Here is a 22,453-nt window from a genome sequence, read left to right as displayed (position 1 = left end):
CCCCGAGGAACCATTGCTCTCACCAGTATTCAAAATGGAAAACCGATTAGCAAGCAAGATAGACTGAGGGAACTCCTGCACTGCCTGCCTGGTTCTCATAGACTGCCTGGTGGTCACCCATTCCCTCTCTGCCTGCATGCTCCTAACTTGCAGAGTGACCACCTCCCTACCCATGCTATCCACGTAGTCCTCCGCCTCGCAGATGCACAGCAGTGACTCCAGCCATTGCTCAAGTTCCGCAACCCGGAGCTCAAGCTTCTGCAGCCGGTGACACTTCCTGCAGATGTGTTTGTCTCGGACATGTGGTGCATCCATGACTTCCCACATACCACAGGATGTACATTCCACTTGACCAAGTTGACCTGCCATAACAAAACTTTAAAAACTTTTTATTACATGAGAAGTAAAATAGCTTGCCAGTTACTCACCAATCAACGTCTTCCCCTACACCGAAGAGAGAGGCAGCTACGGGAGGCTGAAAAGGGTAGACCAAAGAAATAAAGAAAGGAGCCCCTTCCTCACAGACCAAACTCCCACTTTACACTCTGTGCACTCAAATTTATTTTCTTCTTAATTTATTTTCCCCCTCCTTCCCGAACTCCCTCAATTACCAAACTCCCTTCTTCGTACTCTGTGCCGTCCAGCAGAACTCAGTGCAGAGGGTTGTGAGTTTTTGGAATTCTCTCCATAAAAAGGCGGTGGAAGCAGAGTATTTGAATATACTTAAGGCAGAGGTAGATAGATTCTTGATAAGCAAGGGGGCGAAAGATTATTAGGGTAGGTGGGAATGTGGAGTTGAGTTGCAATCAGATCAGCCATGGTTTTCTAGAATGGGAGAGCAGGCTTGAGGGGCCAAGTGGCCTACTGCTGCTCCTAATTTGTATATTTGTATGAGTAAGAGAGATAGAAAGAGGGAGTGAGTAAGGGAGAGATGGAGCATGAGTGAGAGATCTTGACAGGCAAAGAAAGGGGGAGAGAGAGTGAGACAGGCAGAGCATGTGAAAGATGAACAAACAGGGAATGAGAGAAAGAGAGAGACAGAGAGAAAGTGAGGGCGAGTGACAGTGAGACTAAGCATGAGAGAGAGAGATAGACATGGGATGAGACAGAGAGAAAGAGAGTGATTGAGAGAGACAGAGCATGAGAGACCACATCTGGAGTACTATGTACAGTTTTAGTCTACTTATTTAATAAAGGACTTAATTGCATTAGAAGCAGTTCAGAGAAGTTCAGTTCACTCGATTGATTCCTGCGATGAAGGAAAGGATGGACAGTTTTGGCCTGTATCCATTGGAGTTTAGAAGAATGCGATGTGATCTTATTGAAAAATCCTAAGGGGAATTAACAGGGTGGTTGCGGAGAGGATGTTTTCCCTTATTAGAGAGACTAGAACTCGGGGACACAGTTTACCAATAAGGGGTCTTCCATTTAAGACGGAATGAGGAGAGATGTTTTCTCTCTAAGGGTCGTCAGTGTGTGGAATTCTCTTCCCCAGAGAGCAGTGGAGGCAGGACAATTGAATATTTTTAAAGGATGTGCTAGATAAATTCTTGATTGACAAGGGAGTGAAACATAGTAGGGAGGTAGACAGGCAAGTAGGGTCAAGGCTACAAAGAGATCAGCCATCATCTTATCAAATGGCAGAGCAGTCTCGAGGGGCGTAATAGCTTAGTCCCATTCCAAATTCGATTGTCTGTATGTTTGTCTAAAATATTAAGTATTATGAAGTGTTATGAAGGGTTAGAAAGGATTATGTAGGGTTACAAAGGGTTAGAAATGATCATAAAGGACTATAAAACGATATAAAGACTTATAAAGCCCTATAAAGTATTATAAAGTTTTATGAAGATTTATAAAGCCCTATAAAGTATTATAAAGTTTTATGAAGATTTATAAAGACCTATAAGGTATTATAAAGTGTTATTAAGGGCCATAATGCATCTGAAAGGATTGTAAATGGTTATAAAGGATTACAATGATTTTAAAAGCCCTATTAGCTGAGATGTCTGGAAGCTTTCTATCTTCTGCCAGGTGGGGGCTATGGTCTCTGCTCCTCTGAGCATCTATTGATAGGCCTTATTTTTGAGAGCTGGGAGTTCACCCTATGTTAATCACTTGTTTGAACCCTTCTAATCAATGAATATAGGACAGGTACCCGAGGTGTCATGGGTCATCTGCTACTCCTTGTCCTTCATTTTGCCCCCGAAGTCACCTTTGACCTTATCTCGTGCTTGGTATTTAGTTTAGTTTAGTTTAGAGATACAGGACTGAAACAGGCCCTTCGGCCCACTGAGTCTGTGCTGACCATCAACTAAACATTTATACTAATCCTACACTAATTCCATATTCCCACCACATCCCCACCTGTCCCTATATTTCCCTACCACCTACCTATACTAGGGGCAATTTATAATGGCCAATTTACCTATCAACCTGCAAGTCTTTGGCATGTGGGAGGAAACCGGAGCACCCGGAGAAAACCCACGCAGACACAGGGAGAACTTGCAAACTCCACACAGGCAGTACCCAGAATTGAACCCTAGTCGCTGGAGCTGTGAGGCTGCGGTGCTAACCACTGTGCCACTGTGGTTAATTTCTGCCAGATACTTGTATAGAGAGCGTACAAGGCTCCACCTTATCAGCTTTAGAATTGTCGTGTTTCATACCCTGTCTTAGAGTTATGTCCTTGGCAGAGACAGCAGGCCTATGCTCTCCTGGTTGTCGACTATAAAATCTTTCATAGTAAGAGAGAGAATTATTTCTATCAGAATTCTATATTATTATGAGAAGTATCAGTTATTAAAGGCCTCATTTCTTACATCACCATGGGGAAACAGGGCCTTCCCTCATGCCCCATCACTATGAGGGACACACCTCAACCCCCCTAACCCCCGTCACCATGGGGAACAGACCCCACACCTACCCCATCAGCACGGGAAACAGGCAACCCCTCTTGTCACCATGGGGAACCGGCCTTGCCCCAAATCCCTGTCGCCATGGGAAACAAGCACCACTACTCCGTCACTATTGTGACCGGCCACACCCCTGCTCTGTCGCCTTAGTGTTTGGCCCCGTCCCGCTCTCTCACCATGGCGACAGGGCCGCAAACCCCCCCCCCCCCCACCCCTGCCCCGGCACCAAGGGGAAGTTGCCCTGCCACTGCTCTGTCACTATAACAACAGGCCCCGGCCCCACTCTGCCACTGTACCAACATGCCCACCCTCCCTCTGTCACCATAGTATCATACCCTACTGCTTCTGTCACGCTAGCGGCAGGCCCTATCCCCACTTTGTCACCATAGCAACTGCTCTCCACCAGCTGTTGGAAATGCCATGTAAAATGAGAAGATGTGGAAATGTCAGTGACTCAGTTCCTCTCATCATTGAATGAATTTAACAATTGGAGTAAAAGGATATTTCAGCACATTCTTCAACTGCTCTCTGAACTGAGTCTGAGTCACAGCATAAATCGCAGTATTGGTGCTGCAACTCAGGAGCTGCAGCATGAAGCCCATTTCCAGCAGATAAACAGGCAGAAATACAGACTTATACCCCAATTCCCACATTCGGGACCATAATGAATACGCCATAAACAGTGTCCATAACAATATGAAATTAGCTGAGATAACTAACAGTAAAATGATGGATTTCCTTCGGCTCTCCATCTCTGGGTCTCTGCGACTCTCCCCACTGCTGTGAGCCCGGAGTCTCCTGCGTGCTCTGCTGCTTACTAAAATGTGTTTGATGGTGAAAACATTGAGTAGCAGAATGACTACAAATGCGACACGCGGGGTTAGAATGTGATGGAGGAACTCGATTGTTCCCCAGACTGGAGAGAACCGAACATCCCATGTTACACCACAAAACCAGGGGATGTTCGCCAGCCAGTACAGACCTGTAAACATAAAATACCAGAAAATGTTCTTTAAACAGCTCAGGACAGTCACTGTTCCCAGAACAATGGCTGCAGTTTTCTCGGTGCAATATTTACTTTTCAGCTTCTGGCAACAAATGGCCATGAATCGATCAAAGGTGAAAGTGACAGTGAACCAGACAGAACAGTCTGTGGCTGCGTAAAGCAGGACAGCATGGATATTACACACGGGGATGGACACCAGGAAAATAAACTGTTCCGCATAAACAATGGGAATATGCCTCAATATCAGGTCAAGGAAAACGACCAGTAGATCCGCCACTGACATCGCCACCAGGTAACGAGTGACACATTTGGACAGACCGCACTTTCCCTGAGACAGGATCCCCATCGTCACCAAGTTAGCTGTGAGGGTGGGAGATAAACAAGAAAATTATACATCAGGCAGGGAGCAAAGTTGCCAATTTGATTGAGAAATTATTGAGATTTTCAAACATGTTACTGTATCCAGTGATGATTTGAAAGGATTGCACCTTTGACAGGTTTATCTGCTGAAAACAGGGATTACCTTGAAACGAAATCCACCAATATATCGAAATTAAGAACCTAGGAAATAAGAGCAGGAGTAGGCCATTCGGCCCCTCGAGCCCTGTTCCGACATTTAATAAGATCATGGCTGATCTGATTGGGGCCTTAACACCATTTTCCTGTCAGCCACACCACCCCCACTCCCCATAACCCTTCACTCCCTTGTCCATTAAAAATCTATATAACTCAGCCTGTATAGCATTCAATGACCCAGACTCCTCTGATCTCTGTGGAAGATAATTCTAAACACTAACAACCCGCTGAGAGAAGAAATTCCTCCTCATGCCCGTCTTAAATGGAGACCCCTTATTTTGTAACTGTGCCCCATAGTTGTAGATTCCCCTAAAAGGCAAACATCCTTTTGACACCTACCCTGTCAAGCCCCCTCAGAATCTTATATGTTTCAATAAGGTCACTCCTCATTCTTCTAAACTCTAATGAGTATAGGCCCAACCTGCTCTACCTTTCCTCATAAGACAACCACTTCATCCCAGAATTCAGCCTAGTGAACCTTCTCCGAACTGCTTCCAATGCAAGTATATCCCTTCTTAAATACGGTGACAAAAACTGTACACAGGTGCGGTCTCACCAATGTCCTGTACAGTTCTAGCAAGATTTCCCTACTTTTATACTTCATTCGCCTTGCAATAAAGGGCAACATTCTTTTTGCTTTCCTAATTCTTGCTGCATTTCCTAATTCTTGCTGAGGTCATTTTCAGGTTGACTTTTTTGCGATTCAAGGAAACCCAGGTCCTCCTGCACCACAGTGTTGTGCAGTTTCTCTCCCTTTAAATTATATTCTGCTTTCCAAGTCTTACTGCCAAAGTGGACAACCTCAAATTTTCCCACATTTTACTCCATCTACCGATTTTATGCTTCCTCACTTAACCTATCTATATGCCTTTGCAGACTCTTTGCATTCTGCTTACAACTTTCTTTCCTACCTATCTTTGTATCCTCAACATATTTGGCTTCAATGTGCTCTGTCCCTTCATCCAGGCCTTTATAGAGATTGTAAATAGCTGAGGTCCCCGTTACAGTGTGTCAACCTGAAAATGACCTCTTTATCCCAACTCTCTGTTTCCTGTTAAATAGCCAACCTTTATCCTTTCTAATGTATTACCTCCAAAAGCAAGGGCTTTTATCTTGTGCAATAACCTTTTATGTGGCACCTTATCAAATGCTTTTTGGAAATCCAAATAAACTACATCTACTAGTTCCCCTTTATCCACCTTGCTTGTTACATCCTCAAAGAACTCTAATAAATTTGTTAAATAATATTTCCCTGTTGTACAACTCTGTTGATTCTGCCTGATTCCATTATGATTTTCTAAATGTCCTGCCGCTTCTTCCTTACTGAGGATTCCAGCATCTTCTCAATGACAGATGCTAGGCTAACTGCTTCTGTTGCCCCCTTTCCTGAATAGAGGATTATATTTGGGATGAAACAACACGTGAAGACAGAGAGAAAGAACATGTACACACATTGCGCCTATTTCAGCTAAACAAAATAAGTAATAGCCATTCACTGGTTCATTCCTCAAGGCAATGGCTTGACCTATCAGAGTCAAGCTGCCTAGTTTAAATTACAAACAAAGCTTGGTAGTGAACTGGCAGTCACCATAAACTGGTGCATTCTCCATGGCAATGCTTCTACCAATCAACGTTCACTTGCAACCAATTAGCACTCTCTTCTCATACAGTATAAAGTGGTTGTTTTCCCTTGCATTGATCTTCTTGTGGATTGTCCTGATGAGTGCAAGATGAAAAGTTTCGATAACATATCTCTATTTTCAGCAATACTCAAGTTCTGTACTACCAAATGACTATTGGATTTTAAAAAATGGCTTAAGGACAGAAAACATCGAGTCATAGTACATGGTTCTTTTCACTCTGGAGGATGGTAGACAGTGATGTTCCCGAACAGTCAGTGCCGGGACCACAGTTTTTTTTTAAACTTTTTTGCTATATATAAATGACTTGGATCCTGGAATACAAAGTAGAATCCCAAAATTTGCTGAAGACACCCTACTTGGAGTTGTGGCAAACAGTGAGGATGATATGAATAGCATATAACAGGACATAGGTAGGCTAGTGGAGAAGGCAGAGAGTGGCAGATGGTATTCAATACTGACAAGTGTGAGGTGATGCATTTTGGCAGAAGGAATAGGGAGAGGTAATCTATACTTAATGGCACCGTTCTAAAAAGTGTACAGGAACAGGAGGGTCTGTGGGTACATGCATGTGCACAGATCTTTGAACATGGCAGGAGATATTGAGAGTGTGGTTATTAAAGCATTTGGGATCTTTGGCTTCATAAATAGAGGCATAGAGTACTAAAGTAGAGAAGTTGTGCTGACCTTTTATAAAGCTCTGGGTCAGACCCAACGTGGGCACAGCGTCCAGTTCTGGTGGCACACTTTAGGAATGATGTGAGGGCTGTTGAAAGGGTACAAAGGAGATTTACCAGAATGGTTCCAGGGAAGGGGGATGTCAGTTATAAGGTTAGGTTAGAAAAGCTGAGTTTGTTCTCCTTAGAAGAAAGGAGATTGACGGGAGAATTAATGAAAGTGTATGTGATTATGACAGACTTAGATAAGTTGGGCAAGAAAAAGCTGTTCCCATTAACAAATGGTATAAGGACTAGGGGACACAGATTGAAGGTTGGGGGCAAAGGATGTAGGGGGAATATGAGGAAGCACTTTTTTACACAGTGGGTTATAATGACCTGGAACTCGCTGCCCACAAGGGTGCTGGAAGCGGAGATGATCAATGACTTCAAGAGGAAGTTGGTGACCACCTGAGAGAAATAGAAATGAAGGGCTGCGGGGATCGAGAGGGTAAGTGGGACTGACTGCATAGCTCCATGGAAAGCCATCACAGACTTGATGGTTGAAATGGAATTCTTCTGTAAATAAAGAGCACAGTCAGAGCAGACCCAAAAACAGCACAGAGAGTCAAAGCAGTGGGTAATAAAGAGTAGTGGCTGAGCAGGCCCGGAACCAGTAGCGAGAGTGAGATCAGGGTGGGACTGACAGCTAATGTAGAGTGGCAGCACAGCAGGCTTGTGAATAGCAGTGAGAGTGAGAGCTGAGGGAGACTGGTGGGGGGCCAGCGAGAGGGGGTTGGTGGGATGAAGAGTGGGGGCTAGAGATGGCCCAAGACCAGCAGTGAGGGTGAGAGCAAGGTGGGTCGGGGTCTAAAGAGCTGATGGCAGAACATGTTAGAAAAGAAAGAGAAACACATCAATGTATGACATCACAGAACAGCAGCGAAGTGTTTGCTTGGTGAATAATTCTCTTTTACTCTCTCTAAACTTAGGGCATTCTTTAAACTGTGAGCCAGGAAATTATTAATTTCAATCAGATCAAGTATAACAGTAAGGGAATCTGTAATTGTTGTTGTTCTTTTCCCTTACGTTGGTTATTCTTGCCATTCTCCTGATGAAAGACAAAAATCTTCGACAACAATACAATTTACAGCAATACACAAGAATCTGTAATTGGAGAATTAGGCACAGAGCTTCCCGAAAGGCAATAATTAAATTAATGGTTTGTACACATGATGAACTAATTTCTAAATGAGGCCATCGAGATTTCTTTTCCGATCATGGATTGCTAGCTGAGACCTGTTGCTTTCAATTACAGCACCAAGTGGGAACTACAGGACCCCTCACGTTTCTTGGGGATCACGTCTGTTGGAAGTGTCTCCAGCTGCCTGTGTTCAAGCTCAGGATATCCGAGCTTGAAGGGCATCTGGAGTCATTACAGAGCATCAGGAAGGAGGAGGGTTTGCTGGATCATACGTTCCAGCACTCCACAGGCAGTGAGAGTTCAGGATAGGAGATGGCTGACTATCCGGAAGACTAGCAAGCAGCTGGAGGTGCAGGTGACTTTGGGGTATGTACATGTACTCAGCATTGGAGACTGCAGGGAGAGATGACACCTTCAAGGAGGGACCATGGAACCAATGGGTAAGGAACTGCACAGCAGAAAATAGCAAAAAGTAGAAAAGCAGTGGTTATAGGAAATTCACAGGCATTTCTGTGACCGTCAAGAAACGGCTGAGGTATTTGCAACAATCTTCAGCCAGAACTGCCGAGTGGATGATCCATCTCAACCTCCTCCTGAAGTCCCCAGCATCACAGATGCCAGACTTCAGCCAATTCGATTCACTCCACATGATATCAAGAACTGACTGAAGGCACCAGATACTGCAAAGGCTGTGGGTCCTGACAATATTCTGGCAGTAGTACTGAAGATCTGTGCTCCAGAACTTGCCAAGCCCCTAGCCAAGCTGTTCCATTACAGTTACAACACTGGCATCTACCCGGCAATATGGAAATTATCCCAGCTATGTCCTGTACACAAAAAGCAAGATAAAACCAACCCAGCCAATTACCAGCCCAATAGTCTACTCTTGATCATCAGTAAAGTGATGGAAAGTGTTGTCAACAGTGCTATCAAGCTGCATTTGCTCAGCAATAACCTGCTCAATGACACTTAGCTTGGTTCCACCAGGGACACTCAGCTCCTGACCTCATTACAGCCTTAGTTCAAACATGTATAAAAGAGCTGAATTCCAGTGGCGAGGTCCGAATGACTGCCTTTGACATCAAGGCAGCATTTGACAGAGTATGGCATCAAGGAGCCCTAGCAAAACTAGAGTCAATAGGAATCAGGGGGAATACTCTCTGCTGGCTGGAGTCATACCTAGCGCAAAGGAAGATGGTTGTGGTTGTTGGAGGTCAATCATCTCAGCCCCAGGACATCACTACAGGAGTTCCTCAGGGTAGTGTTCCAGGCCCAACCATCTTCAGCTGCTTCATCAATGACCTTCCTTCAGTCATAAGGTCAGAAATGGGGATGTTCGCTGATGATTGCACAATGTGCAGCACCATTCGTGACTCCTCAGATACTGAAGCAGTCCGTGTCGAAATGCAGCAAGAACTGGACAATATCCAGGTTTGGGCTAATGAGTGGGAAGTAATATTCATGCCAAACAAGTGCCAGGTAACGACCATTTCCAACAAGAGAGAATCTAACCATCCCGCCTTGACATTCAATGACATTACGATCACTGAATCCCCCACTATCAACATCCTGGGGGTTACCATTGACCAGAAACTGAACTGGAGTAGCCATATAAATACCATGGCTACAAGAGCAGGTCGGAGGCTAGGAATCCTGTGGTAGGTAACTCACCTCCTGACTCCCCAAAGCCTGTCCACCATCTACAAGGCACAAGTCAGGAGTGTGATGGAATACTCCTCATTTGCCTGGACGGATGCAGCTCCAACATTACTCAGGAAGCTCAACACCATCAAGGACAAAGCAGCTGCTTGATTGGCACCCCATCCACTAACATTCACTCCCTTCACCAGCGACGCACAGTGCCAAGATAACGGACATCACAGAGAGGGGGCAGGGTATTCTGCAGGATGTACAGGTACACGGTGTGTACCATGTACAAGATACACTGCAGCAACTCACTAAGGCTCCTTCGATACCACCTTCCAATCCCGCAACCTCTACCACCTAGAAGGACAAGGGCATGGGAACACCAACACCTGTAAATTCCCCTCCAAGTGACAAACCATCCTGACTTGGAACTATATCGCTGCTCCTTCACTGTCGCTGGGTCAAAATCCCCTTCCTAACAGCACAGTGGGTGTACCAACCACACATGGACTGCAGCGGTTCAAGAAGGCAGCTCACCACCACCTTCTCAAGGGAAATTAGGGATGGGCAATAAATGCTGGCCTGGCCAGTGACACCCACATCCCTTGAAAGAAGAAAACAAAAGAAAAATAATTGTTAGTCCCTCCTGGTGCCAGGGTAAAGGACATCACAGAGGGGGTGTAGGATATTCCTCAGGACTAAAGGAGTGAGCCAGAAGTTGTGACATATGTCAGCACCAACGACATAGCACGGGCAGATTCTGATGTCTTATGGTCAGATTTTCAGGAGTTAGGGGGGAAGTGGCAATGTAAGAGGTCGAAGGTAGTAATCTGGAGATTACTCCCAGTGCATTGCAGCAGCAAGTATAGAAATTGGATGATAGGGAGGATCAATGCATGGCTTGAAGCATGGCACAAGAAGGACGGTTTCAGATTATTGGGGCATTGGGAGCAGTTCTGGCGGGGGGGGGGGCACCTATTCAAAAGGGATGGGTTGCACCTCAACAGGACTGGTATCAATTCACCAGTGTGATTGAGGAGGGTTTAGACTAAATTGGAAGGGGGTTGGGCACCAGCATTGGGAAGTAGAAAAGAGGATAAGGTGCATAAAGGAGTGAGAGTGTTAGATCATCCTGGAGAAGGAGGTAGTACATATTCAATAAGAGCTGACTAAGAAGGATTACAAGAAATAAAGAGACAGGTTCAAAATACATGCATGGAAATACACAGATTGTTGTGAATAAGGCTGGTGAGCTACAAGCACAAATAGCCTTGTAGGGATATGATGTAATGATGGAAACATGGCTTCAAAATGGTGAGGACTAGAGGTTTAATATTCAAAGATATAAAGTGTTCAGAAAAGTCATGGAAGAAAAGAAGGGCAATGGGGTGGCTGTACTGATCAGGGAATACATTGCAGTGTTGAAAAGGGAGGATGTCCTTGAGGGGGAAAAGACAGAATCTATTTGGTTAGAGCTTGAAGCAAAAACAGGTGATGATCACATTACTGGGGGTATTCTATAGGCCTTCAAATAGTGAGAGGGAGAGAGAGAGAGAGAGGAGTAAATCTGCAGGGAAATCACAAAGGTCTGCGGGAACTATAGAGTTGTGATATCAGGGGACCTTAATACCCTAATATCGATTGATAATGTTAGATTAAAGGGTAAGGCGGGTGATATTTACGGAGAGGGTGTTCTAGGTACATGAACCTCTGATTCTGTGAGCAACAGACAGAGATTGAAGAGAGGGCGAGAGCAAGTGAGAGAGACAGGGTGAAAGAGAGAAAGGGAGATAGAGACCCAGAGAAAGAGAAGTTTGCAATGCTTTTTGAATGTAGGGATTGCGAATTGCAATCCACCCGTGCCCGCTCCTGTTGAGGCAGATGACGCACAAACTTTGTGTTGTCTCCTCATTCCCATGAAATCTACATGTTCCCAATATGACTTGCCTGCTGGACAGTTTGGTGTCACTGTCAAGGCGCATGGAGAAGTCCTTCTCAAACTTGGCAGAGCACATTGTGCAGGGCCAAAAGCCCATTCTTTCCACTTTGAGGTAGTCGCTAACTCTGTGATGGCACCAGCAGACCCAGCCATGATAAACCATTGCATACCAACAACCATCAACCACAGGCAGTAGATACCGAATGTCTCAGTGCTGCAGACTGAGGTTATGAGATCTATGCTGCCATGCAGGATTGCTGTCATGGCTGTGGATCTCAGTGCTCAAAGAGGTTTGCAGGCTCTCTCAGAAGTCCCGCAATCTGTGCTCCAACGGATTACTAGGATTGTTGAGGTGACACCCCGTGGGAGTGGCAGAGGCTCCATGGAGTACGAACCTGCTGTCCGCTCTCAGGATGACAGCATTTGTTCTCCATTCACTGCCACTCCAGCAGTGTCCTTGTTGTTGCCCATCAGCCAGCCCAGGCTGCTGCAGCCATGTCGAGGTGGTGCAGTCCGAATCCGGGCCTTCAAGGCCCAGAGCTGCTCCACGGCATCCTGCAAGGTCATCTGAAGTTCCCCCCCCCACCCCGTGAAAGTCAACTGCCTTCCCCGAGCCATCCTGCAGCCACTGGCGTAACACTGTGTCAGAGCACTCGGCAAGTCAAGGGAACCCACGAGACAGCCACCGAGGGAAGACCCAAAGGCTCAGTTTTGTGTGCATATTGGATGTGTTGTTGGATAAAGATGTTAGTGAAAAGGTTTTTATTGGTGGTTTTTATTGCAGGATTGTCACCAAGCAGAGGCTGTGATTGGATGCCTCAGATGAATGTAACGGGGGAGAATGGGGAATACATGGTGTGAAAGGGAAGTTGTCTTTTTGGAACCAGAGTTTTCACAGACATGCTCCGGCAACCTGTCTGGGTCAAAGGCATCCAGCAACTAGACTGCCTGACTCCTCCTCCTCCCTCCCCTGCTCCTCCTCTTCCTCCTCCTATGTTGACCTCCGGATTCCTGGTGGTAATGCCTGTGTCCTGATGATGGCAATGATATGAAGGGTAAACCTGGACACCTGCTCGAGTGTGTACTGGAGAGCTGCCCCCGCCCCCCCACCTCCCCCACCACCGAGAGGGTCAGGAATTGGGAGCATTGCTTCATCACGCTGATGGTCCGCTCCATGGTGTTCCTGGTGGCTCCGTTGCTCTCGTTATACACGTGTTATTTTCATTGGCAGCAGGGGTGGAGGTTGTGAGCCATGTATAGAGGTAGCCTTTGTCTTAGAGAAGCTACATTCTAGTTTGTCATGGAGGATCAAAGATGGTGGGAACAGCAGACTGTTTCAAATTGAAAGTATTGTGGCTGCTGCCAGGATAATAGCACAGTTTAGATACAGAATATAGCTCCCTTCTACACTGTTCAATTAAACACTCCCAGGGTAGGGACTGCATGGATTACATACAGAGTAAAACTCCCTCTATACTTTCCCATCAAACACTCCAAGGACAGGTACAGCATGGGATTAGATAAAGAGCACAGCTCCCTCTGAACCAGGGTTGTCCAACATACGGCCCACAGACCAGGATACAGCCCGCCAAAGTTTCCATCCGGCCCGTGGCTGTATTTTAGAGATGAGAAATTTTCTGTTGTCTTGTTTGTCCAGACCAGTGTGTTTTTTTTTTTTAAAAGCCCAGTTGGTTTCACAGCTGACAGGTGCTGGGAGCAGGAACCGCGGTTTCCGAACTTCATACACATTCAGGGTTTTCCAGTGGGTTGCGACTTTTTTTTTAAAAGCTCCCAGAAAACCCTGACTCGGTCCAGAGTTCAGAAATCGCTGCTCCCGCTCCTAGTAGCTGTCAGCTGTGACAATTGACATGTGATTTTTTTTTTGAAAATGACCAACCACAAAGCTGCTGTGCTAAGCACTAATGCTGACTGTAACTCTCAGACAGAAAGAGAAGGGGGAGAGAAAAGAGAAAGAGGGGAGAGAGGGGGAGGTAGCAGACCATATTGACTCTGCCTGACCCATGATGATTTTCTATGCATCCTGCCATAACCTCTTTAATAATGGGTTCCAGCAATTTCCCTACAGCAGATATTAGGCTAACTGGCCTATAGTTTCCTTCTCTCTGCCTCCCTCCTTTCTTGAATGCTATTTTCCAATTCACTGGGACCCTTCCAGAAACTAAGGAATTATGGAAGATTATAACCAATGCCTCGACTATCTCTGCAACCACTTATTTTAAGATCCTAGGGTACAGGCCATCTGGTCCTGGGGACTTGTCAGCCTTTCATTCTAATAGTTTTCCCAGTACCTTTTCCCTGGTGATGGTGATTGTTTTAATTTTCTCCCTGCCCTTTACCTCTTGTCTTCCAAGTAACTTTGGGAAGTTTTCTAAGTCTTCTACAGTCAAAGCAGACAAAAAAAATACCTGTTCAATGTCCCCGCCATTTGTTTGCTTTTCGTTATCAATTCCCCAGACTCAATCTCTTGAGGACCAACACTCGCTTTAGTTACTCTTTTCCTTTTTAAATACTTGTAAAACTCTTGCTTTTTTTATTTTACTAGCTAGTTTTCTCGAATTTCTAATACTCTAATTTCTCCATCCACATATTTTTATTTTAGATATTCATTGCTGGTTCTTAAAATTGGTCCCATCTTCTGACCTACCACTAATCTTCACAGAATTGTACAATGTTTCTTTCAATTTGAAACTCTCCTTAACTTCCTTATTTAGCCATGGATCAAGTCTCCTTCTCAAAGAGTCTTTCTTTCTCACTGTGAGAAATCTTTGCTGCGAGTTATTAAATATCTCCTTAATACTTTGCCAATGCATCTCTAGCTTTGAACCTAGTTTCCCAGTTCTCCTCAGTAAGTTTTAAATACACCAATGCATCTCTAGCTTTGAACCTAGTTTCCCAGTTCACTTTAGCCAACTCTGTCTTCATACCCTTATAATTACCTTTATTTAAGTTTAAAACACTGCTCTTAGACCCACACTTCTCAGTTCAAACTGAACGTGAAATTCTATCATGCTATGATCGCTGTTGCCTAGAGGTTCCCTACTACCAGGTTATTGATTAATTCTGTCTGCGGATTAACAGTTATGGAATAGCCTGCTCCCTGGCCTGTGCTGGAATGTACTGTCCCAAATATACTCTCTAAATGTATGTGGGGCAGCACAGTGGTGCAGTGGTTAGCACCGCAGCCTCACAGCTCCAGGGACCCAGGTTCGATTCTGGATACTGCCTTTGTGGAGTTTGCAAGTTCTCCCTGTGACTGTGTGGGTTTTTGCCAGGTGCTCCAGTTCCCCCCCCCCCCCCCCCACAGCCAAAGACTTGCAGGTTGCTAGGTAAATTGGCCATTGTAAATTGCCCCTAGTGTAGGTAGGTGGTCGGGAATATGGGATTCCTGCAGGGTTAGTATAAAAGGGTGGTTGTTGGGCGGCACAAACTCAGTGGGCTGAAGGGCCTGTTAGTGTAGGTAGGTGGTAGGGAATATCAGATTCCTGCAGGGTTAGTATAAAAAGGTGGTTGTTGTGTGGCACAGACTCAGTGGGCTGAAGGGCCTGTTCCAGTGTTGTATCCCTAAAATAAAAAAAATTTCCAGGCTAACTTCGCCAATCTCATCCCCAAATCGACACGTAGATTAAGGTCATCCATGATTATTGCAGTACCTTTCTTAAATGCACCATTTATTTCATCCTGTATACTTTGTCCCATATCAACTGCTAGGGACCTATAAACTACACCCACAGGTGACCTCTTACCTTTACTGTTTCTTATCTCTACCCAAGCTAAGGTCATCTCTCACTACTGTGGTAATGTCATCCTTAATAAACAGAGCAACCCCACCACATTTTCCTAGCTTCCTGTCTTTCAAAATGTCAAATACCCTTCAATATTCAGGTCCCATCCTTGGTCACCTTGCAACCATGTATCCGTAATGGCTATCAGGTCATACATATTTATTTCTATCTGTGCTAACAATTCATCCATATTGTTACAAATGCTGCAGGCATTCAGGTACAGAGCCTTTAACTCTGTCCTTTTTACCATTTTTGAAATCTCTGACTTGATTTACCAGTGCAAGCTTGTATTTGTATACTCCGTCCCTTCCTTCCACACACTGGTTATTATTATCCAAATTGCTCCCCTGCTCTATTAACCTGTCATTTCCCTTTAATTTACTGTATCTCCCCTCACATGCTCCCTTCCCCCTACTATTTATTTTAAAGCCCTCTCTACCATTTCTCCCACATCAATCTTTGAGCTACACATTCATCTCTCTAATCTTATTTACCCTACTCCTATTTGCTCATGGCTCCGGTAGTAACCCAGAGATTATTACCTTTGAGGTTTAGCCACTAGCTGCTCATGTTCCCTTTGCAGAACCTCTTTCCTCATCCTATCCATTTCGTTGGTACCCACGTGGACAACGTGGATTCTCCCCCACCCACTGCAAGTTCCTCTGCAGCTCACAGCAGAGCCTGGTACTGGACAGGCAACACAGCTTTCTGGTCTCTCGCTGTTGGCGACAGAGAACTGTGTCTATCCCACTGACTATAAGGTCCCCTACTACCACAACATACCTATTTACTCCCACCGCTTGAATGACTTCCTGTGCCACGCTGCCATGCTCAGTTTGCTCGTCCACCTTGCAGCCCCCGCTCTCATCGACACAAGCTGCAAGAACCTCGAAACTGTTGGACAATTGCAAGGGCTGAGCCTCCTCCATTTCTATCTTTTCGATCCCCTTACCTGTCTCACTGGCAGTTACGCCCTCCTGTCCCTGCCCACTGATTAAACCAGAAGACCCTATCCTAATGGAAGTGTCCAGGTAACTTTCTGTCCCTCTGATGCATCGCAGTGTCTAGAGATCAATTTCCAGCTCACTGACTCTGAACCAAAGCTCTTTGAGCCACACTTACTACAGATGTATTTGCCATGGATCACACTGGTGTCCACCAGTTCGCACAGACTACAGCAGCAACACATCACCATCCCCGTGATCTTGATTATGTGTTAAATTATTTATTTGTCTTAGTTAATTTTCAATTAATAAATCCCACTACCACTAATAAGCTTTACAACTGCCAGTAAACCTTACTACTACAATCAAAAACTTACCAATAAATTACCTGAGTTTCAGAAGATTCTTATTCTTTTATTTTAATTAATATTATACTAACCACAATTAAAATTCCTCAGTTTAGATGTGAGACAAAGAGAAAATGTCCACCGACCAATCACTTGCCTTGTTTGCTGTATGTCACACATCCATTTTCTTTGGAGTGCTCTTGAACCCACAGACTCAACACCTTTGTTTAAACAGTCATCGCTGTTTCTAGGTTACCCTCTATTTCTGGGCAGCAACTTGTGTCTTGTACAGCTACTGGAGGCTGGAAAAAGTAACAACTCTTTCCCCTTCTGCGCCGAATTCCCACCTCCACGCTCTGACTGCGTCTCACTCAGGTGAAGTCTCCTCTCCGTGTGACCCTTACACCCTAATTAGATAGTTCTTTCAAAAAGACAGCACTAACACGCTGGGCCGAATAGCCTCCTTCTGTGATGAACCAATCTCTGATTGTATGAGCAAGAGACAGAGAGTGTGAGAGAGAGGAAAAGAGACAGTGTGAAAGATAGGTTTGTGCTGCTTTTTTGGGCATAGGAGTTGCAATTTGTGATCTGCTCATGCTTGTTCCCGTTAAGGCAGGCAGCACACAAACTCCATACTACTTCCTCATTTCCATGAATTCTATATGCAGCCAAGGGTCACCCACTCTGCTGTCTTTCTGGATTATCAGCAGGGAGCCTAGCTGCTTGAGAGGCTGGCATGTGTTTCAGTCGGCACCCAACTCTTCAAGGCAGTCAGTCCCTCTTAAAGGGAAGCTGCACTGAAGCATAGGATTCTGCTGTTGCTCACGATGAAGATGCCAACAGTGAATGCTGCAATTGGAGGCAAGGCAAATAAAACACTAGTGCAGGGAAAAGGCTCCACATGTGGCACTGGAGACCTTAGTCATGGAGGCTCAGAAGGGAAGGAGGGAGAATGGGAGAGCACTAGTCATCGGGGACTCGATGGTGAGGAGTACGGACAGGCGGTTCTGTGGGCGCAGGCGAGACGCACGGATGGTTTGTTGCCTCCCTGGTGCCAGGGTCCGTGATGTTTGTGATCGCGTCTTCAGGATCCTTAAAGGGGAGGGGGAGCAGCCAGAGGTCGTGGTGCACATTGGCACCAACGACGTAGGAAGGAAGGGTGGCACAGATGTTAGAAGTGAGTTTAGGGAGTTAGGCTGGAAGCTGAAAGCTCGGACGGACAGAGTTGTTATCTCTGGTTTGTTGCCGGCGCCACGTGATAGTGAGGCTAGGAATAGGGAGAGAGCACAGCTGAACACGTGGCTGCAGGAATGGTGTAGGAGGGAGGGCTTCCAGTTCTTGGATAATTGGACTGCATTCTGGGGAAGATGGGACCTGTTCAAACAGGACGGGCTGCATCTGAACCAGAGGGGCACCAATATCCTGGGAGGGAGGTTTGCTAGTACTGTTCGGGAGGGTTTAAACTAGTTTGGGAGGGGGATGGGAACCGGACTTGTAATCCAGGGACCAGTGGGTCCACTCAGAAAGACAAAGAGTGTAGTGAGGTATTGGGGAAGGTAGCACTGTCGCAGAGGACAGATGGGCACGGAGAAGGGTTAAAGTGCGTATACTTCAACGCAAGAAGCATCAGGAATAAGGTGAGTGAATTGAAGGCGTGGATGGGCACTTGGGACTACGATGTTGTGGCCATCACTGAAACGTGGATAGGTGAGGGGGAGGAATGGTTTTTGGAGGTACCTGGTTATAGATGTTTTCATAAGATTAGGAATGGTGGTAAAAGAGGTGGGGGGGTGGCATTGTTAGTTAGAAATAGTGTAACAACTGCTGAAAGAATTTTCGAGGAGGATCTGCCGACTGAGGCACTGTGGGTTGAGGTCAGGAACAGGAAAGGAGCAGTCACCTTGATGGGAGTTTTCTATAGGCCCCCCAATAGCAGCAGGGAGGTGGAAGAGCAGATTGGGAAACAGATTTTGGAAAGGAGCAGAAGTCACAGGGTAGTAATTATGGGGGATTTCAACTTCCCAAATATTGATTGGCAACTCTTTAGATCGAATAGTTTGGATGGGGTAGTGTTTGTGCAGTATGTCCAGGAAGCTTTTCTGACTCAGTATGTAGACTGCCCGACCAGAGGGGAGGCAATATTGGATTTGGTACTAGGTAATGAACCAGGGCAAGTGATAGAGCTGTTGGTGGGCGAGCACTTTGGAGATAGTGATCACAATTCTGTAGCATTCACTGTGGTAATGGAGAGGGATAGGTATGTGCAACAGGGCAAGGTTTACAATTGGGGGAAGGGTAGATATGATGCTGTCAGGCAGGAACTGAGGAGCATAAGTTGGGAGCATATGCTGGCAGGGAAGGGCACGGTCGAAATGTGGAACTTTTTCAAGGAGCAGATAGTAGGGGCCATTGATAAGCATGTCCCTGTCAGACAGGGAAGGGATGGTCATGTGAGGGAACCGTGGTTGACAAGAGAGGTTGAGAGTCTTGTTAGGAAGAAGAAGGATGCGTATATAAAGTTGAGGAAAAAGGGCACAGGCATAGCTCTGGAGGGATACAAGATGGCCAGGAAGGATCTGAAGAAAGGGATTAGGAGAGCTAAGAGAGGGCATGAAAAATGCTTGGCGGGTAGGATAAAAGAAAACCCCAAGGCCTTTTACGCGTATGTCAGAAATATGAGGATGACTAGGGGGACCGTAGGTCCGGTCAAGGACAATAGCGGGAGACTGTGTGTTGAGCCGGAAGAGATAAGTGAGGTTTTGAATGAGTACTTCTCTTCGGTATTTACAAATGAGAAGGGGTGTATTACTGAAGAGGACGGTGGGAAGCAGACTGGTAAGCTCGAGGAAGTGCTCGTTAGGAGGGAAGATGTGTTGGGGTTTTTGAATAACTTGAAGATAGACAAGTCTCCCGGGCCTGACGGGGTATATCCAAGGATGTTATGGGAAGCAAGGGATGAAATTGCAGAGCCGCTGGCAATGATCTTTTCATCTTCTCTGCTGACGGGGGTGGTACCAGGTGATTGGAGGGTGGCGAATGTTGTGCCCCTGTTCAAGAAAGGGAATAGGAACAACCCTGGGAATTACAGGCCAGTTAGTCTTACTTCGGTGGTAGGCAAGTTGATGGAAAAGGTGCTGAGGGATAGGATTTCTGAGCATCTGGAAAGACACTGCTTGATTCGGGACAGTCAGCACGGTTTTGTGAGGGGTAGGTCTTGCCTCACAAGCCTGATTGAATTCTTTGAGCAGGTGACCAAGCAAGTGGATGAGGGTAAACCAGTGGATGTGGTGTACATGGATTTTAGTAAGGCATTTGATAAGGTCCCCCATGGTAGACTTATGGAGAAAGTCAGGAGGCATGGGATAGTGGGGAATGTGGCCAGTTGGATTAAGAATTGGCTAACTGATAGAAGGCAGAGAGTGGTCTTAGATGGTAAATACTCAGCCTGGAGCCCAGTTACCAGTGGCGTGCCGCAGGGATCAGTTCTGGGTCCTCTCCTGTTTGTGATTTTTATTAACGACTTGGATGAGGAAGTCGAAGGGTGGGTCAGTAAATTTGCAGATGATACAAAGGTTGGTGGAGTTGTGGATACCGAGGAGGGCTATTGTCGTCTGCAAAGGGACTTGGATAGGTTGCAGTGCTGGGCTGAAAAGTGGCAGATGGAGTTTAACCCTGAAAAGTGTGAGGTCGTCCATTTTGGAAGGACAAACATGAATGCAAAATACTGGGTTAACGGTAGGGTTCTTGGGCATGTGGAGGAGCAGAGAGACCTTGGGGTCTATGTGCATAGATCATTGAAAGTTGCAAGTCAAGTGGATAGGGCTGTGAAGAAGGCATATGGGGTGTTAGCGTTCATTAGCAGAGGGATTGAATTTAAGAGCCGTGAGGTGATGATGCAGCTGTACAGGACCTTGGTAAGGCCTCATTTGGAGTACTGTGTGCAGTTCTGGTCGCCTCATTTTAGGAAGGATGTGGAAGCCTTGGAGAGGGTGCAGAGGAGATTTACCAGGATGTTGCCTGGAATGGAGAATAAGTCTTACGAGGAAAGGCTGAACATTCTAGGCCTCTTCTCATTAGAAAGGAGAAGGATGAGGGGTGACATGATAGAGGTTTATAAGATGATCAGGGGAATAGATAGGGTAGACAGTCAGAAACTTTTTCCCCGGGTGGAGCAAAGCGTTACAAGGGGTCATAAATTTAAGGTGAAGGGTGGGAGATATAAGGGGGATGTCAGGGGAAGGTTCTTTACCCAGAGAGTGGTCGAGGCATGGAATGCCTTGCCCGGGGAAGTTGTTGAGTCAGAAACTTTAGGGACTTTCAAAAGGCTTTTGGATAGGTATATGGATAAAGGAGAATGATGGGGTATAGATTAAATTGTCCTTGACAGAGGACAAAGGATCGGCACAACATTGTGGGCCGAAGGGCCTGTTCTGTGCTGTATGTTCTATGTTCTATATGTTCTATGTTAACAGGGGATGAGAGGTCATGTTTCCGTCGGTGTGGTGATGGGGAGGGCACAGAGACCCTCAAGGAGCACGCTCCGAGGGGAATGGTCGTAGGTGACCAGGGAGGTCAATGAAAGAAGTCTGACTCTGAGGAACAAAGAACAAAGAACAGTACAGCACAGGAACAGGCCATTCGGCCCTCCAAGACTGCGCCGATCTTGATGCCTGTCTAAACTAAAACCTTCTCCACTTCCGGGGTCCGTATTCCTCTATTCCCATCCTATTCATGTATTTGTCAAGATGACTCTTAAACGTTGCTATCGTATCTGCTTCCACCACATCCCCCGGCAGCAAGTTCCAGGCACTCAGCACCCTCTGTGTAAAAAAACTCGCCTCACACATCCCCTCTAAACTTTGCCCCTCGCACCTTATACCTATGTCCACTACTAACTGACTCTTCTACCCTGGGAAAAAGCTTCTGACTATCCACTCTATCCATGCCACTCATAACTTTGTAAACCTCTATCATGTCGCCCCTCTACCTCCGTCGTTCCGGTGAAAACAATCTGAGTTTATCCAACCTCTCCTCATTGGACATGGGTGCTTTGCCAGAAGATTTTTAATGAGCTCATTGACATACTCCACCTCACCCCCACTCACCTTTCACCAATGCTGGCCTCACACCGATATCTCGTTGCCTAGACTTAACTCCAGCCATTCAGCTATGGCGGATGCATCACCCAAGCACAGTACAACACAATCACTGACATTCTGCCCTCTCTCTTGCAGGACAAGTTAGTTCATAATCACAGGGAGCAGCAGAGAGTTGGCAGTGGCCAGGCATACTTTCATCCCCTGAGCCTGAGGGAGGAGATGGTTCTCCAAATCATGGGACTGGCTGTGACAGAGCCCGTAGCATCCGGCATCATGGAGAGTATTCAGGATGATGCTATGTTCCTGCTTATGCTCCTTCCTAACTCCCACCTCACCCTCATCCTGCAGTCTGGAATTATGTGGAAGCTTACATTGGTGGGATCACGGACCTCCAGCAATCCATCTCACCCCCAGTCCCTCACCCCAAAGCTCCCCTTCTGATTTTATGCTTCCCAATAATACCAAAAGACTGCCAGATTCCCAGCCACAGCAGCTCCAGGAGGCAAAGAGAGACAGAGCATCAGCACAGCACTGACTTATATCCCCTGTCACTTGATCTAACACTGCTGTCACCAACTCGAATACTAACACTGCGTGTACCTTAGAGGCGAGTATAGAGTTGGGATCTGCACCTGGCGAGTCACAGTGACACAGGATTGTTGCAGAACAGAAGGCGCAGA

At 46.1% G+C, this 22,453-nt stretch overlaps 1 protein-coding gene across 1 annotated transcript in view; it reads right to left on the bottom strand.

Moving 5' to 3' along the window:
- Positions 1-3,379: 3,379 nt before the first annotated feature.
- The window catches only part of LOC137357501 (G-protein coupled receptor 39-like), a 36,278-nt gene continuing 17,204 nt past the window's right edge, over positions 3,380-22,453 (bottom strand). The window contains exon 7 of the mRNA XM_068023851.1: positions 3,380-4,278. Within this exon, the coding sequence (XP_067879952.1) occupies positions 3,380-4,278 (899 nt within the window). The remainder of the gene's footprint in view (positions 4,279-22,453) is intronic.

Source organism: Heterodontus francisci, chromosome 48, assembly GCF_036365525.1.
Source record: "Heterodontus francisci isolate sHetFra1 chromosome 48, sHetFra1.hap1, whole genome shotgun sequence".
In the NCBI taxonomy this organism is placed as follows: Eukaryota; Metazoa; Chordata; class Chondrichthyes; order Heterodontiformes; family Heterodontidae; genus Heterodontus; species Heterodontus francisci.
Note: the sequence above shows the minus strand (reverse complement) of the source record. Positions and strands in the feature narration are given on the sequence as shown.